Source organism: Artibeus jamaicensis, unplaced genomic scaffold (assembly GCF_021234435.1).
Source record: "Artibeus jamaicensis isolate MK-2021 breed Jamaican fruit bat unplaced genomic scaffold, CSHL_Jam_final scaffold_537, whole genome shotgun sequence".
NCBI lineage: Eukaryota > Metazoa > Chordata > Mammalia > Chiroptera > Phyllostomidae > Artibeus > Artibeus jamaicensis.
The window spans coordinates 31,899,178-31,918,035 of NW_026522047.1; the positions used below are offsets into that span (position 1 = coordinate 31,899,178).

General features: G+C 35.0%; 1 protein-coding gene across 10 annotated transcripts in view; it reads right to left on the bottom strand.

Moving 5' to 3' along the window:
* NEK1 (NIMA related kinase 1) overlaps nt 1-18,858 on the bottom strand; it is a 115,053-nt gene that overhangs the window by 55,766 nt on the left and 40,429 nt on the right. For 9 of the 10 annotated variants that reach the window (XM_053658439.1, XM_053658442.1, XM_053658440.1 and 6 more), the window contains 2 exons: nt 16,008-16,171; nt 12,379-12,481 (listed from right to left, as the gene is read on the bottom strand). In XM_053658439.1, coding sequence (XP_053514414.1) covers nt 12,379-12,481; nt 16,008-16,171 — 267 coding nt within the window. Of the gene's footprint in view, nt 1-12,378; nt 12,482-15,482; nt 15,948-16,007; nt 16,172-18,858 lie in introns of those variants that run through there. The other variant, XM_053658447.1, reaches the window with a different exon arrangement.

Consider the following 18,858-nt stretch of genomic DNA (forward strand, 5'->3'; position numbering starts at 1 on the left):
GGATATATTCTACATTCTGTTGAATGGCAGATAAACCATCTCCTGTCTCACTGCTCAATCTATAACATCTCCATTCTAGCCATGGCAACTGCTTGCAGTTTGTGGACTAGGCCATGATCTCCTCATCTTCTTAAATGGCTAACTCACCTTCTGAAAGGTAAATCAAATGTCTCACCCTGGAAAGCCTTGCTCGCGTCTCCTTTAGTTAGGTGTGACCTACCATACCACTTTTTATATATGCCTCCTGCAGTAGCACTCGGCAGTGTGGTAGAGGGGCAGGGAGCTATGATGGTGGGAACATGGACTCTGACAGGCTGTGAAATCCGTCAGTTCACGTACTGGTCCATGCACCTAAGCACTGCTGACCTCTGGCAAAATTACTTAAACTTGCAGTAAGACTGGCATAACGATACCACCTACTTCATGGGTGCCCCAGAACAAAAAGCAAAAAGTGTTACCCTAGGAGCATGTTCTGCCTTTCTCCTCTTCCAGCCTGAAAAATAGGCTCCTGCCCACTCAGTTTTCTCCCCTCTTCAAGATCTTGGCAATTACTTGAGCTTTTGGGAAGTAGGTCAGAGATGAAGGATGTGAGGTAAAAAAAAAAAAAAAAACAGGCAGCGCAAAGACATGAGGTGAACTCTGGAAAGATGTATGGGAGTATCCACAGAGGTACAGGAGAGTGGGTGGCAAACTGGATATTGCTATTGATTACCTAGATCTGCCCTTCATGGGATTTGAAAAATACAAGTAAAAATAATCTGAGTTACTTTGAAGTAACCTTTTCAACATCGTAGTTTGAAATATTAAAGGTGAAAAGTACAGGGGTATTGTGTGCATCTTTCATCTAGTCTCTCCCAATTTTGTCATCTTGCATAATTACAGCACACTATCGAAATGAGGGAACTAGCAATGGTAGAAACCACAAAGATTGGTTTCACCAGTTATACACGCACACATTTGTGTATCTGTATCAGTGCAAATTTATCACACGCAGAGATAGCTTTGTGCAACCACCACTGTACAAGATACTGAACTATACCGTCACTATAACACTTCACAGCCCTATTTACTCCTATCCCTAACACTCATCAACTACTAATCTGTTCTCCATCTCTACATTTCATAAATTTTACACATATGGAATCCTACAGTGTGTATCCTTTTGAGACTGTTTTTACTCAGTATTATTTCCTTGCAGTCCATCCAAAGTGTTGGATGCATTTAATCAATGGTTCATTACATTGCACTGCAAGCTATTAAACCATGGTACAAATACAGCATAATTTGTTCATTCATTAATCCACTTTAGCACATCTGGGTAGTTTAAGTTTTGGGCTATTAAGAGTCAAGTTACCAAGAATAATATTCAAATATAAGTTTCTAAATGAATATAAATTTTCCATTCTCTGGGACATACACTCAAGGGTAAAATTACATTTTCTTGGTGTGGTAAATCCATTTTTAGTGTCAAAAGGGATTGCCAAACTATTTTGCAATGTGGCTACATCATTTTACATTTCTACCAGCAACATATGGGTGATCCGCTTTCTCCACATCCTTGCCAGCATTTGGTCTTCGTATTATTTGTTTTTTAGCCATTGTGATAGCTGTGTAGTAGTACATTATGGTGGTAACAATTTGCATTCTCCAAATGGCTAATGATGTTGAACATCCTCTCATGTGTTTATCTGCCAGCTGTAGATTCTCTTTAATAGTGTTTAAAAAATAAAAAAAGTAAAGTGTTTAGAACTCATATTCTGAGTTCTTTGTGTCTTTAATGTGGATTTTGGGTGGTTCTTTATACATTCTAGGTATAAAGTTCTTTGTTTCTCCCTACCTGTAATTTGTTTTTTCTTCCTCTTAACATGGTCTTTCACAGAACAAAATTTTGTAATTCTCATACAGTCCAGCCTATCAAGTTTTCCTTTTATAGATTGTGATTTTTGGTGTCATGTCTAAGAACTCTTTATCTAGTCCTAGGTCATGAAATTTTCTTAGGTCTTTTTATAGAAGTTTTATAATTTTATGTTTTATATTACAGAACATCTATCTTAACTGTTTTATAAGGTGTGATGTTTAGACACAGGTTGTGTTTTTGCCTATGGAGGAATGTCCAATTTCTTCAGCACTACTATTGAAAGGGCAATTCCTCCTCCATTGAATTGCTTTTGCTTCTTTGTCAGCAATCAGTTGGCATCCTTGTGTGGATCTATTTTTGAGTTACCCATATTGATCCACTACCGTGTGTGTCTATCCATCCACCAGTACTATACTGCTTTGATTACTGGAGTTGTAAATAAGCCTCATCATCAGCAATAGTCAGTATTCTGACTTCAGTCCTCTTCATACTTGTTTTGGCTGCCTTAATGCATTTCTCTTTCCAAATAAATTTTAGAATAAGTTTGTCTATGTCTATTAAAATGTTTCTGGGATTTTACCAGGAACTACATTAAACATATAGATCAATTTAGGAAGACCTGCCATTTTTACTATATTGATGTCTTCCAATTTATGTAATTGGTATGATTCTCCAAGTATTTATACCTTATTTGATTTCATCAACATTTTGTCATTTTATAACTGGAAATCACACAAATCCTGCAAGTTTTGTTAGATTTTTTCATTTTCTTTGGAGCAACCATAAGTGATATTGAGTTGGGATTTTTTAATATCAGTTTCCACTTGTTCATTGTCAGTGTATAAATATTTAGTTGATTTTTGTGTATTGATCTTATATCCTGTAACTATGATGAAATCATTAGTTTCAGGAGTGTTTTTGTAAAGTCCTCGGAATTTCCTGTGCAGCTAATTTATGTCAACTGGAAATAGTAATTCCTTTACTTCTCCTTTTCAAATCTGTATGCCTTTCATTTTTTCTTGCCTTATTGCAGTAACAGAACTTCCAGTACTATGTTGATTAGCAGTGATGGAAGCACGAATCTTTGCCTTTTTCCCAATTGTAGAAGAAAAGCACCCAGGCTTCTACCTATAAGCATGAAGTTAGATACAAGTTTTCTTTGTGGATGTCTTTTATGAGGCTGAGGAAATTCACCTCTAGTCTCAGTCTTCTGCTAGTTTTTAATATCCATGTTGAACTCTGTCAAAGACTGTTTGCATGAATTAATACAATCATATGATTTTCTTCTTTAGCCTGGTATATCACATTGACTTCCTAATATTGAAATAGTCTTGCATTTCCAGACTAAATCCCACTTGATCATGGTTTGATATGACTTACTAAAATTTTGTTGAGGATTGTTACATCTAATTTCTTCTAAGTTTATAAGTGTAAAGTTGTTTGTAATTATCCTTTTAATCACTATACAATCTGTGGTGATATCCTTTGTTTAATTCCCAATATTGATGATTTGAGTCTTTTTATTTTTACAAATCTTGATAGAGATACATCAATTTTTTTCAAAAAACATTTTTTGCTGTATTAAATTTCTCAATAGTTTTCCTGATTTCGATTTAAACAAATTCTACTCATGATTTCCTTCAATCTGACTGCTTTGGGTCTATTTTTCTTTTCTTGTTTTAGCATCTTAAGGTAGGAACCTAGATATTGATTTGAGACTTTTCTTCTTTCCTAATGTAAACATTTAGTGCTATAAATTTCCCCCAGAGCAGTGCTTTATTTGCATCTCGCAAATTTTGATAGGTAATGTATCTATTTTCATTGTGTTCTATGTAAGTTTCCCTTTAAATTTTCTCTGTGATCCTATATTATTTAGAAGTGTATTTTTAAATTTTCAAATGTTTATAAATTTTTGTCATCTTTTTATTATTGATTTCTAGTTTAACTCCATTATGCTCAAATAGGAAAATTTTATATTAATATTGTATAATTTTGATTCTTCTGAATCTGTTCAGGTTTCTTCTATGACCCAGCATATGGTCCACCTTAAATAAGGTTCCACTGGCAACTGGAAAAAAAAAGGATATTCTGGTACTGTGAGGTAGAATGTTCTGCAAGTGTTAATTAGATTGTGGTGGTGTTTAGCGTTCTATACCCTTGCTCATTTTTGTCCAGCAGTTCTGTCGATTGCTGAGAGTGGAGTATTCAAGTCCCCAGAGATACTGGAGATTTGTTTATTTCTCCTTTAGCTCTATTTGTTTCTCCTTTACGTATTTTGAAACTTGGATGTTTGGTGATACCCATTTAGTTAGGATCGCAGTAACTTCTTATTGGATTGACTCTATTTTTATGTGATATGTCTTTATCTCTTTGCCCTTAGTAATTTTATTTGCTATGTTTACAACAAATTCTTTTTTGTTTACTTTGTTTGAGAATGTCTTCCCTTCCCCTTCATTCCTGAAGGACAGTTTCATCAGATATGGGATTTGGAACAGTTCTTTCAGTATTTGAAAAGACTATGCCACTTCCTCATGGACTCCATGGCTTCAGATAAAAAATCTGTTGTCCTTCCAACTGGTGCTCACAGGTAATGTTAAGATGTTTTCTGTGTCTTTTACTTTCAGGTATTTAATAATATTACTTGGTAAAAATTCAAGTGTATCCTATTTGGGGATTTGCTTAGATTCTTGAGTCTGTACATATATGTCTTTCACCAAATGTGAAACATTTTTAGCTGTTATCTCTTCAAGTACTTTTTTTCAGACCAACCTTTTCTCTCGTGTTTTGGGCCCCGATGAAGCATGTATTAAATCTTTTGTTATTATCTAATAGATCTATAAGACTCTCATAAATTTTTATTAGTATTTTTCTTATCTTTGATATTCCCCGAGTAAATTCAAGTCATCTGTCCTGTACAGTGATTCTATCTCCTATCACCACTACTTTAAAATTCACTATCAGTGAATTTTAAATGTTGGTGATTATATTTTCCAGTTATATAATTTCCATTTAGTTCTTTTTTATAACTTCTACTTCACTAAAATTTTCCCATTCATTCAAGAAAATTTTTAATTGCTTGTTGAAGCAGCTTTAAAATCTTTGCCAAATAATTCCATTATCTGCTTCTTCTGGTACTAGTAGTGTCAGCTCAATGTCCTTCCTCATTCGAGTTGTAGTTTTCCTGGTTCTTGGCATGACAAGTTTTTTTCTTAGATCCTAAATATTTCGGTTATGTTAAATGACTCAATCCTATTTATATCTTCTATTTTAGCAGGCAGTAACCCCATTTAGGTTTAGCATTTATGTTCTGGCCTACTGTTGTGGGCTTTCATTCCAATGAACTCCTGTAACACTACTTTGGTCTGCTTCATTGCTCTGGTATTTATGGAAGTCTCTGCCATCTTGGGAAGATGAGAGTTGCTTCCCTGGGCCATCTGCTATTACGGGAAGATCTCCGGAGGGTGAGAGGTGCATACATGCCACTGGGCCTGGTCCCCTATGTCACTAGGTGGAGAGCATGAAAAAATAGCTTTGTGATGACTGCTGCTGTGGGGCAGATGGAGTTATCCGCTAGTGCCCTGGTTGTTGAGTGGGATAGAGATAGTCAAGAGCTTTGCTGCCAATGATGGGTCAACTGCCCTGTGAGTCACCTGCCCATGCTATGCTTGCAGATTGGGGTTGTGTCGGCCTAAGGCTTCACTGCTGCTGATAACTTAAAATTACTCACAAGAATTCTGCTGTAGCAGGTATTGGGATTCTTCTTTTCCAATATTTTGGTGAGTAAGAGGCTTTTCTTGTTTTCTTTTTTTTCTCTGTGTTTATGGTGGATTTGGGTTGCAGGCATGTCCAACCTCTATCCAGAACACAAGGGAGATGAAACTGTACTTATTCCTCAAATCCTAAAGTCCCTAGACAGTTCCTCTTCTTTCCAGCAATGATAATGATCCCATTGCCATTGATTGTGTGTTATACCTAATTGTATTTAGAGAGGAGGAGCAGGGAAAAGTGAGTCTACACCTTATTGTTCTTGTACTATGCAGAAGCTACTTTTTAGTGGCTAGGGTTTTTGCAATGCAATGTATTCTATGGTATGACCAGTACGTGAAAGTTCAGCAGAGTTCAAATGGCATTATTGTAAAAACTAAAGAGAATGTTATAGGTTGAATTCTGTTCCCCCCAAATTCCTACATTATAATCCTGACTTCTGGTACCACAGAGTTTGACCTTATTAGATAGAACCTTCATCAAGTTAAAATACGATCATTAGGGTAGGCCCTGATCCAGTGATTAGTACACCTATAAAAAAGGGATATTTGGAGATAGACTCACATATAGGAAGAACAGCATGTGAAATCAAGGCAGAGAATGGAGGTGATAATTCTGAATATCAAGGAATGCTAAAGATTGCCAGGCGACCACCAGAAGATAGGGAAGAGGCACGGGATAGATTCTTCCTCACGGCCCTCAGAAGAAACCAATCCTGTCAACATGTTGTCAGAGCTCTACACTCCAGAACTGTGATAATAAACTTTTGTTTTAGCCACTTAGACTATGGCATTTTGTTATAGTAGCTCTAACAGACTAATAATGTAAATAATGCATACAAATTGCTTAACATAATGTCTGACATAGCAAGCTTCCAAAAACAGTAGCAATTATTTGTTTGTCTATCTCCTCTATTCCTTATCTTAAATTTTTTCCAGACACGAAACCTAATATATTATAGACAACAAATGTTTGTGTAATACTAAATAAATGCATGAAAGAATAAAATATTTAATATAACCGCACATTTTAAAGGCATTTTTCTCTTAGTATGATACAGAATGATTTAAGATGAGTTAAGAATGTAATATTTCTCAAGGGAAATAATACTTCATTGCTTTTTATAAAATTCATAAGTTAAGTTATTCAACAGAAAAAATAGATCACCAAGAAAAATCCTCGTACGTGTGTACCAAGAACCATGTACAAGAATGTTCAAAGCAGAACTAGAACCAACCTACTGTTGGGAGAGTTAATATGGCTAAGAAAGCCTAAATTATTTACTTTCTGGCCACTGTAAAACTGTAAAACTGGTCACTGTAAAACAGTTGTGGTTCCCTAGATTAGGTAACAATATACAGACTAAAAATTATTATTAGTCTTCTACCTCCTGGATATATTATTTTGCTTTATAATTTATATATACATTATATATATTCTTTTCCAGCAAATGTTATACTTTAGAAAATTTAAGAAAATTCTAAAAACTGGAAAAATAATCTTTTCAAAATAAACACTTCAGTGTTAAGAATTTAATATTCAGATACTGGAGATTAGGAGTCAGCAAACTACAACCTCCAGGTCAGACATGGCAGGCCGCCTGATGTTGTAAAGACAGTGTCACTACTGCACAGCCACACCCACTCGTCCAGGTTTCCACTGTTGTGGCAGAGTTGAATAGTTATGTTAGGACACCAGATGAGCTTCAAAGCCTAAAATATTTATTTACTATCTGCCCATTTACAAAAAAGGCTTATCTATCCCTGCTCTACACAATTATCATGCCTACAAGCTGTACCAAAATTAAAGGAAATACTAATAGAGGATTTTAAAAGGAACAAACAGTATAGTAAAATAGTTGAACGCATAACCTTGCGAGTCAGACAGCTTTGCCTCTGGAAGTATTATGGGTCTTGAGTAAAGTACTAATGACTCTGAGCCAGTTTTAAACCTGTGACTTTGGAATAATAACCCCATCCCAGGGAATTATTGTCAGGTTTAGACTCACTGTTCAGACAAAAAAAAAAACACACCACTCGGCTTGAAGTTGTTCTTGTTACAGTTTCTTTAAACTGTATTTTTTAAAATTTCAGTCACCCAAACACTGAAATTTTTGAATTCCTACACAAGCAGATGAAATTATTTTAAAATCCACATTTAAATCCATAATTTCTTTAAATTAAAATTCAACCTAAAAATTATTTAAGTTTTCAATGCTTATTCATAGGTCAGGGACTGCAATTTCATTTGCCATACAATGTTATGATTTATTAGGATTTCCCAAAGCAGTTAATAAAATGTACTAATCAAATAATTTAACTACAGCAGTTTCCATTTCCAGAGGATTAATCTTTAAGATCCAGAACCTAATCTTAATTGTTTAGTTTGTTTATCAGTGTGATTTTTAAAAGCACTAAGAAAACACAAATTAGGTCTAAGACCTACATCTGTCCCGACCTATGTAAGACTGCTTCTCTTCATCAGGAAGAGGAGATACTATGAGTGGATATAAGGATAAGTCACAATGTACATGTACATGCACTTTTAAACTGTACAAATAATGAGCATTAATATATATCAATGGAAAGACACTATGTGCTGCCTTAAACTACTGATGCTGACATATTTTTCTTGAAGAGTGAGGGTTCTTATCTTAAATATTCCTCACTGTAGTGTGCTATAGTACCGTTATTGTATAAAGATCTCAGCAGTTACAATGTTGGATTGAGAAGCAAAAGTTGTCACAGCCCCAAACATGCATTAATGGCCAGTACAAAACTAGTCCTCACACATTACTCCCTCCGCACTTAACACCAGTGTCTAGTCACATTCCTCACACCAACATCTCTGCTGGATCCAACCTCCCTGATTGTTGGATGGTGTAAATACATGACAATATAATGCACATCTGATACAGACTGACTGACAAAGGAAAATGCTAATCTTGCCAAAGATGAAGGATTTCGTGAAGAGGATGACAGTGATATCGAAAAACTGCTCAGATAACATGCAAAATCATCTACAAATATGACAGAATTCAGTAAGTTAAGTGAATAAAAGAAACCACAAAGAATTATGACATTGGCTTTTGAAAATATTTTGGGTATTAAAATTAAGAAAAGACCTTTGGAAAACTGACAAAATCTCAGCCACTGTTGCAAAAAATGACTCTCTTCTGTAGTACAGTTATAAAAGTAAAACCTAACAAGAAGTGAATGATATATCATCTTTCACTGATATATTTTTCACATTTTAGTATCTATGAAATTGGTGCACCTAATTATTAATTTAATGACATCTTATAAACTGTTTTAATCTTATGAACTATTGGCCAGGCAGGAGTAACAACACAAATGTTACTCCCTGAGTAATTTATAATCTTTTTATTAGTTTTTTCTTTCGTGGTATCATAACCAGAAAACCACCCAAAGTTTCACTTTTAAAAAGTCATGTGAGCCCTTTAACAGCAAAGTTTTCTTCTCTTGCTGGGTGTAGAAGTAACAGTCGGGAGTTTGAAACACTGCAGGGGTTGGATACAGGAAAAAGGACATTTGATGAAAGGTTCCAATCAATCTGTCCAATAGAAGCTCTTTTAAGGAGCAAAAGGAAAAGAGGCAGTGTTTGAAGATATGTTCATTGAGAATATCCCAGAATGAAGATAAGTACTCAGATCAAAAACATCCAGTCAGAATCTGAGTTAAGTTAATGAAAAAACAATCAAGAAACATTCGAGTGAAATTCTAGAATATCAAGAATAGCAAAAGAGTCCTAAAAGCTCTTCGCGGGAGCGAGGGGAGGGGGGTGGAAATCCCTCAAAAAGGAACAGGAACCAGAACACGATCACATGTCTCATTAGCAATAATGAAAGGAAGACGATAACGCAGTATCTTCAGAGTGGAATGGAAAAGAATTTCAAACTTAGATTTCATTATCCAGCTACACTGTCATTCGAGACTTTCAACTGCAGCCATGATCAGATCTCCCACCCTCCCTGAACGACTAAAAGTCTGGACCAAATAAAGGAGGCAATGGTTTATCAAACACTGGACAATAGGACAACGATCCTTGAGAGAAGGTAACAAGTGAGCTAAGCCCAATGACTGACTCTCCCCTGGCAGTTTCCAGGCTGCAGCACAGATCCCCACACAGCTCAGCAGTTTCCCTGAGTTAAGGAAATAGCAGCCAGAGCTTGGGAAGTTGATCACTAAGATTTGCAGGATGGAGAACCAAAGAACAGAAGGCTGCACAGAAAGGAGTACTGGAAATGTGTCTCCTGCTAAAGTGACAATTAGCATAATGTCAATAATACCTCAAGGCTCACTTAGGGCTGGGAGTGCTTCATTCTTCCAGCAGCCAGAGTGGAAAGACCTCCAAATTACAGGGCGTTGAGTACTCAAGAATACCGCCTCTGCAACGGGCCCAATTACTTCTAGACTGATGGCTGTTCTGACCTGTCCAGCAAAGCTTAGAAGCTACCCTTGAAAGACTTAAACTATTTCCAGGTGACTTAAATGCATACCAGAATGAACCAATATATTTAAATTTAAAAAAAGATCAAATACACAAATGCCTGGCAACCAATCACAAATTACCAGATACATAAAGAAGCAGGAAAAAAATGATCCCATTGAGTAGAAAAATCAATCAATACACACAGACTTGGAAATGATAAAGATAACAGAATTAGTGGATAAGATCATTAAAACAGCTATCATAATTATATTCCATATGTTCAAGAAAGTAGAGAAAAGCATAAATACTCTTTTTTTAAAAGATTTATTTATTTTTAGAGAGAGGGGAAGGGAGGGAGAAAGAAAGGGAGAGAAACAATGTGTAGTTTCTTCTAATGCATCCCCACCTGGGGACCTGGTCCACAACCCAGGCATGTGCCCTGACAGGGAATCGAACCTGGGTCCTTTGGTTTGCAGGGCAGCACTCAATTCACTAAACCACACCAGCCAGGGCAAGAAAAGCATAAGTATTCCAAAGAGAGACATGAAAAGTATAAAAATGAACTAAATAAACTAACTTTTAATACATAAAAATTCAATATCTGAGGTAAAAATATGCAATATCTGGATGAGATTAACAGCAGATTACACAAAGTAGAAGAAAGATCGATGCATTATAGATATAGTGGTAGGAGCTACCCAAAATGAAACACAGGAAAAAAAAGTGAAATCAAATGAACGGATCAGTCAGCTGTTGAGAGAACACTACATGGTCTAATATATAGGTACTGAGCATCCTCAGGAGGAAAAGAGAGAAGAACAGAAAAAAACATTGGAAGAAATAATGGATAAAAAATTTTCAAATTTGATAAAAATTATAAACCCACAGATCCAAGAAGCTCAATAAACCCCAACAAAATAGACATGAAGAGTACACTAAGCTACAGCATAATCAAATCACTTCCAGTGATGGAGAGAGAATGTTAAAAGCCATCGGAGAAAAAAAACCAAAACGTACATACAGACAGAGAGAAAAGGTAAGAACGACAGCAGACTTCTTGTCAGACATGCCAGGAGGTAAGTGGGGAGATACTTTTAAAGTAATGAAAGGAAAAATCTTTCACTCCGTAATACTACAGCCAACAAAAGTTTTGTCAAAAAAGGCAGCAAAATACTTTTCAGACAAACAAACGCTGAGAAAATTCACCAGCAGATCACCACTATAAATTGTAATTTATGAATGAAGACAAAATAAGGACATTTCCAAAAAAAATCTTGAAAAATTTCTCTCCAAAAGGATTACCAGAAAACATTCTCCAGCATGAAGAAAAATAACCTGAGGGAAAAATAGTAAGGTGGAAAGAACAATACTAAGGAAAGAAATCTGTAAATCTTGATAATTCTAATAATTGTTTAAAAATATTTTAAATTAAACTCTGTAACTAAAACCCCAGATGCTACTAGGAGAGGCATGAGGCAGGGGGCATGCTTGACATTCTTTCTACTGTCCACGGGAAGCACACTAACACATACTAATGCAGATTAACTCCAGTATTAGAGAAACATAAACTACTGTGTGTTAAAACTATAAAGGGTAACCATTAAAAAAATTAGCTACCTTTCTATGACATATTTCTACCCCCTAAATCCTAAAATCAAATGATTTCATTAAGCCACAAAGATACCTCTTGCGAACTTACAGTAGATTTAAGTCTAACCAAAACACGCGACCACAAATTGACCAGTTTCCCACAGGAGCATGGTGTCTCGTGGGGCGCTGAGCTGAAAGGAACAATCATCGATTGTTCTGGGGACAAAAGGTCCAAAGGCATTTATTTGGGCACCTCTGCAAGTCAAAACTATGGATATACTTTTGTTTCTAATTTCCTTTCGAGTAAATGTGTAATTACACATATTTTTGTCATTTATTTACATTTTCTGCTACTAAAAAGTATTTAAAATCAAAAGTATATGGGACTATAAAATGAGCAATAATGTAAGAACTCATTTATTCAATATAAATATCTGGGTTACTATACCTACTTCACTGCTTTTTATAGGAAAGGTACAGCTATGAAGTTACTTCCAATTAGCCAAACTGACAACAGAATTTTACCCTTGGTATAAAAGATATAGCAGAAGAGGGGTTAAATAAGATAAGATATATCACAACTTTATGCTCTGCAAATGTTTAGAGTAAATGTTCGTAAAAGATTACAGTTCTTTCCATCTATACCTACCTTATTCCAGACCTTCACTTTGAACACTAATTTGTTCAAAACCCTTGAAAGAAAACAATCATACCATATGTCCTTCGGCACGAGCTTTATTCTGCCTTGCTTCCCGTTTTCGCTGTAAGAACTCTTCCACTTGTTTCGCTCTTTCCACAGCTAGCTGCCCTCTTTGCCTGAGCGATGTGAACAAATAGCCAAGTCAGAAATTCTGAACATGAAATATTCCGTAAATTAAAAAATTATTCTACGTGTTTTCTTTGTTGCAGAATAGGAAGAAAGGCTGATGTGAAACACAATCTTCCTCTGTAGTGAAGAGTTACCTGTGTGCACACAGGACCGATGCTGCACCCAGACCAGATGCACCTTATCCATCTTGGAGTCATACAGGGCATGATATGACTGGGAGAGTACAGCACAACTGCAGGGCAGAGGCACAAACAATCTCTTTCACTATTCCTAATCTTCAAGCTACCATGACTTGGGTGGGGTTTATTTCTGAATTTGGTAATGTGGAACTAGATTAAAATTCAGCTGCTTAGACATATTTGAGAGTCATAATAAAAGGCTCTTAACCAGCTTTAGAGATTAGCTAATCCTAGAAGATTCCAATGATGGAAATTTCCCAAGAATCTCTTTTAAGTAACGCATAAGGTAAATGAACCTCAGGCCATGCTCATTCATAGCTTTGTGGTGGAACAGATTTTAAGTTTTTATAGCTTAATTTCATTTCTAAAATATTTTTAAGTTTCCGTTAGTTAACAAAATATGTAAAAGACAATTATTTGAGGTATAACAATCAGACGTGTTTAAATCTAGTGGAAGACAAAAAAGGCATTATTGCATGCAATTTTCAGAGCACACCTGTGGCACAGTCCTAAAGAAAGGTCATGGAAGTGTGTGTGCTTTAGTGGCCAAAATCCGAGTAGAAGCGCAGGCAACAACTCACTCATCTTTGCTCCTCAACTCCCAAATCAACTATGCTGTGAGTTCTACAATTACTGGGGGAGTTGGGTTGTATTTATTTTTGTGTCTCCTACACTTAGCATGGTAATAGGCACAATATGTATTAGAAGTTTGGAACATGTTTGTTACTGATATTTTTTATTTGTAGTCTAGACTCAACAGGTTTATACTTTTTAGTGATTCAGAGAAAGATATAGAAATATAACTGGAAAAGATTAAAACAAATAACTGTGCTACTAATTTTTTCCTAACCTATTTATTTTACTTTTTCATAGCTTTGATATCTGAGGAATTCAGACATTGGTTTTTACTATATTTTTTTTAATTTCACACAAATAAACTTTTCTTTTTATTCATTTTTGAAATTGCTACTCTACTGCTTTAATTTTACTTCAACACTGATTAAAGAAGGATATAGATATATTTTATACAGAGTTCTGAAGTAAGTTTTACTTGGAAGCTCTTGACATTCTTCTCTAATTAAGTGTAAAATAATTTTATGTGGCTATAAGTAGCAGAGAGTAAATAAATGTAAGAGTAACCTTGTTAAGATTTGTAGTAGTAGTAGAGACTTCAATTTGAAACAGTAAAGAATTTGATTTGGGTAGTAGACACTAATATATGACACAGGCAAGGCTGGATCCTGGCCAGCTAGAGCCCCATTTATACAAAGTTGGGCCTGAGAAGGGCAAACTTTCAGAGGGTAGGATGCTCAGGCATGTCTATTGCAAAACCTGGGGACACGGAAGGCCAATCATATACTTATTTTTAAAAATTCCACATATAGGTGGACCCGTGTAGTTCAAACACATGTTGTTCAAGGATCACTGCATATGAAAGTTCATTAAGCATTTGGAAGCCTGTTTCATTTTTAAAGTACCCCAAATTTTAAAACCAACTAAATAACTTTTCAGCCTGTTCATTAGGAGTATCTCAAGAAGCTGAGAAAGTTTCAGGAAAGAGTGTATTAAGGAGCTGAACTCTCTTGCCAGACGGACTTAATTTAAAACCCACCTCTACTACTTAGCTGCCTGACCATGCCCAGGTTTTAAAGCTCTATAAGCCCTAATTTCTACATCTTTATTTAAAAAATATCTAACTCAAAGGGTGCTGTGATGAATGGATACAACTTGTTATGTAATAAGTGTTCCATAAATAGTATCTATCATGGATAATAACTCCAGTGCAACAGAAGAAAATGTATACTATATGTCTGAATAGAGCTAAGCCCACCAAAGTTGATACAAATAAAAGGAGTAATGATCTCACAACCAAAAGTGGTTTAAAAATGGAAAAGTTAAAATACTGAAACTATATCTGATGCTCAAAAAAAGATTGACCAGAAAGTGTGGTATAGTGGAAGATGTAACTGAGACACACAGCTGTTTAAGAATATCTCAAACTCAAGTTTAAATACATGCAAATGTTTCAAGGTTATAACAGGAGATTGATGCAAATGGCCTAAGGTGCTCCATCATTTGTCATTTCAAGTGTGAAGCAGCAAGAAACATTCTGGAAGATGAACAGTGTAAGGAAGCAAAACATAGTTTTTCCTATTTTCTTTATATTATACATATTTATTTTAGGAGACATGATTAAAATAAAACAAAATAAAGCCAAACCAATTATATACCAGAAAGAGCAATAACACGAGAATAAAAGCCACACATAAAATTTGCTTTGCCATCTCACAAAAAAATTTACATTTATGTGTGAGTCTGTACAGCCTTCCTTTCTCAAAAATGGAGATTCCACAATGAGCGTAACAGCTCAGCTACTGCATATAATTCATAATGTTAACTGATGTTCAGCTCTGCTCAACTGTCTTTTAATCATCTTTTCTAATGAGGGGGAACATAAAGGTTTTTATTATACTCAGAAGTATTTCCCTTAAAAAGACAAGGAAAAAGCAATGTGCCTAAAATTTTCACAAAATGATATTCTGAAAACTAAAATGTCTTATAAAAAATTGGAATGTCCAAGAAAATACATATGCATACTTAAGAAAAAAGGAATTATGCAAATTAAAACTACTGACTACTACCATATTAAATTAATTCAATGGAAGAAAAGGAAAAATCTGATGAATAGGATCACAGAGAATCATAAATCAGAGCTGAATGTAAAGAGAAAACAAGCCAAAACAACAAAGAGAAAAGTGGAGTTCTAAGTGATGAGGAAAAGAAAAAAAAACAACACATGCTTTGTAGTTTTGCATAAAGTGTGATTCCATTTAAATATATTCTGATTTATTTAAAGCAAGTGGATGAAGTTATTACAACCATATGTTAGCTCAGAGTTATCACATGTTCCTTTAAATAGTATGTTCAGCCTATAAAAATTAGGCTGAACTAAAGAGCTACATGTTTGCCATATGTAATCAAAAAACCAAATTTGCACCTGAAAAAATTCCTGCAGCCGGAAGGCAAAAAATAGTCAATGAAATCAATGAAGAAAATATTCATGAAGTACAGATACTAAGCTAGACATGACATAAAACAAAATTACACACAAGGATGAATTTATGAATCAAGCAGAGTCCAACCAGTCTGCACTGGTTTGTTTAGACATGGCCTTCAGTCTCTTCAAAGTTTTTCTAAGAGGGTTGACATCAGGAAAACAGTGATGACCTGCAGCCCCATTAGGAAATCTGGAAGTACTCCAGGTGAAATTCCTCTGTAGGTAAAGATGCACAATGAGTTTTATTACTTTCTCTGAAGCAAAGCATAGCCATACCTTTCTGGAAGCCTTTGCCCATGTATTTCTCCTTTCCATTTAACTTCATTATTTTCTGCTCTTTGTTGCTGCATTTGATCAAAAATAGCATGAAAATGTTCATACTGTCCTCGAGAAGAAAAAGATGATGGAGCCACAGCCCCTCCACTGCCAATAAAGGTAGCCTAGGAATTAAACAAAGAGCTCTTAAATGTCTATCTCATAATGCCTAAAATGCCTGCACTATCCTCAAATAAAAAAAATTTCAACACTTGACTCTTTCAAAAAGTAGTTATCTAATTTGAAAATATTAAAACACATATATCCTAAAGGAAAATGTGTTTTTGCTATATTATAACCATTAACAATCAAAAAGTAGTATATTTTATTCCTAATAAAGTATAATTTGATGTAACAAAAAATATAAAATATCACTAAATTTATGTAAATATGGAAAAATCTGGTCTTAATTAATAGGTTTTGAAACAAGAATCTAGTGAACATTTTATGTGATCCCACTTTATTGTTTAAATATGTATAGCTTATAAGTAAAGCAGAACTTGCTTTTATAACACTCGAAATTATAATCTAACAAAAACATTTATACATGACATTTCATATACCCCAAATCCTTCGATTTAACAAGCAATAAAGATATAAACATGCTGAAACATACTGTAGGTATGAATAAAAGCAGCAAAACATCCTATTTATCCTTAGGTGGTTTACAAACAGGTTGGCAAACAAAGCACAAAACTGGAACAACATTTCAGGCCTGTGGCAAATGAATGGTAACAGGAACGCTCTAAAGCAGTAGGCACCGAGCAAATGTACAAAATTAAAAAAAAATTGTCAGAACTAAAAACCCCTAGAAATAAAACAATTAAAAAATAAGACACTGGAAAAATATATTGTTCAACCCAGCTTTGAAAGCAATGCAAAAAAGAGAGATTAAATATGAGCCAGGGTATTGCAGCAAAAACAAGCAATGTGGGCGTATATTGCGTCTGGGCTTTGGCAGCAGCAGGAGGGAGTAAGAAGACAAAATTAGAAGGGAGACCACTGGGGAGCACTAAGCTTGGTCATACAAAGTTGGGACAGCTCACCACTGCCAAGCCTGGGTGTCTGAGTTCATGTAATATATAAACAACAGAAAGCAACTTCCTAGTAGGAGTAGCAGACAAAAACAGTTTTTAGGACGTTCAGGAAGTCAAATTATACATGAAAAGCAGGAATAAGAGAGAGAACAAGGCGGAGGACTAATTAGAAGCCTGCTGTCCTGCCTCAAAGCCAAGAAATCCAAAAATAAAAAGGCAATCGACTAAATAGCAAATGCTGAAGGGAGATCTGGATTCCCTATGGGAATGACAATGGTAAAGGCAAAGGCACAAGGATGCAAGCTCAGACACCTGAGAACTCAAGGGCAAAGAAAACTCGCAGTTAGAAAACGGGTATCAGAAGAGGGTAAGAGTTAAAAAGAAGTAAGCATTACAGAGGTCATGTTACAGAAGGCATGGTGGAAGAGTTTCACTGAGATGAGAAAATCAATTACCTCAAATGCGGAGGTCAACACACTGAAAATAAGACTTAACTGCTATGACTAAAGTTGAACGGCAGTGTTTAAAAACCCATTTTAGTGACACGATAAGAACAGAATCCAGAATTCTAATAGTAAAGGAAGAAGAGCTTCCAAGTGATAACATCTTAAGGAAGAAGTTTGTCTAAGAAAAGATACAAGAAAAAACATTAGAATCAAATAAAAGGAATTTCAGAGTACTCAACGGGATAGAATTTGTGTTAACATCTTGATATCTTGACAGTAGGTTGCATGCAATATTATAAGAAAGCATAGTTTTTTAAAAAATCAGCTCAAGATAAATGCAGACAACTGATTAAATATATTTGAATAGCAAGAGATGAACGTTAATGGAAATAGGTAAGATAATTAGGCAGGAACCTATTACCCACCACGGGGTTCCTCACACACATCTCCAAACTGTGAATCTCAAGGCAAGAATCAAAATTCTGGTTAAAGGTAGTCACATCTCCTATGAAAAATGTTTACTCTTTAAGTTTGATCTGGTGCTCAGATCATCTTAACTTGAATTTGAGTGTTTTAATGTTTTTCTTTAACAAATTATGTAAACATCGCCAAAGATTCCTTCACTCAGAATGTCAAAAATACCATACTAGAATACTGAAGCAATATGATCTTTTAAAAGTCACTCACTTATTCACCAAATATAAGCATGTTGATGAATTCTGACAAACATACACACTCATGTAGCCACTATCACAATCAAAAGCATATCCATCACCCTAGAAAGTTCCTTCATGCTCCGCTGAAGCCAATGTCTCTTCACTCCAGCAAATACTAATCTACTCTGCCATATAAATTAGATTTGTCATTTCTATATTTCATATAAATGCAATCATGCAATATGTACTCATGTCTGGCTTCTTTCACTCGGTATAATGTTCTGATTGCTCCATGTTGTTGCATGTATTAATTCCTTTACATTGGTGAATAATATTCCAATATATCTTCAAATAGACATGCTCTAACATACTATGATTACATACTTTGATAACAACATGATCAAACTACATGTTGAATATTTCTTAATTTTTCTTAAAACACATTCTTAAGAGGTAACATCAAAAATAAATAAAGCAAAAATGTCCCAGATTTTGCAGATACAAAATAATCAAAGATGGTTGGTTATTTACACAGTAAACAGTTTCTTATTACTTAGAAGTATATAGTAACAATAATAGTCTTAATTTTGAAATACCTCCCTTAATACTGAGTTTTTGTTTCATCTTTACTTTGGGGATCTCCTTAATTTGATTAACATTACATTGAGCCTCC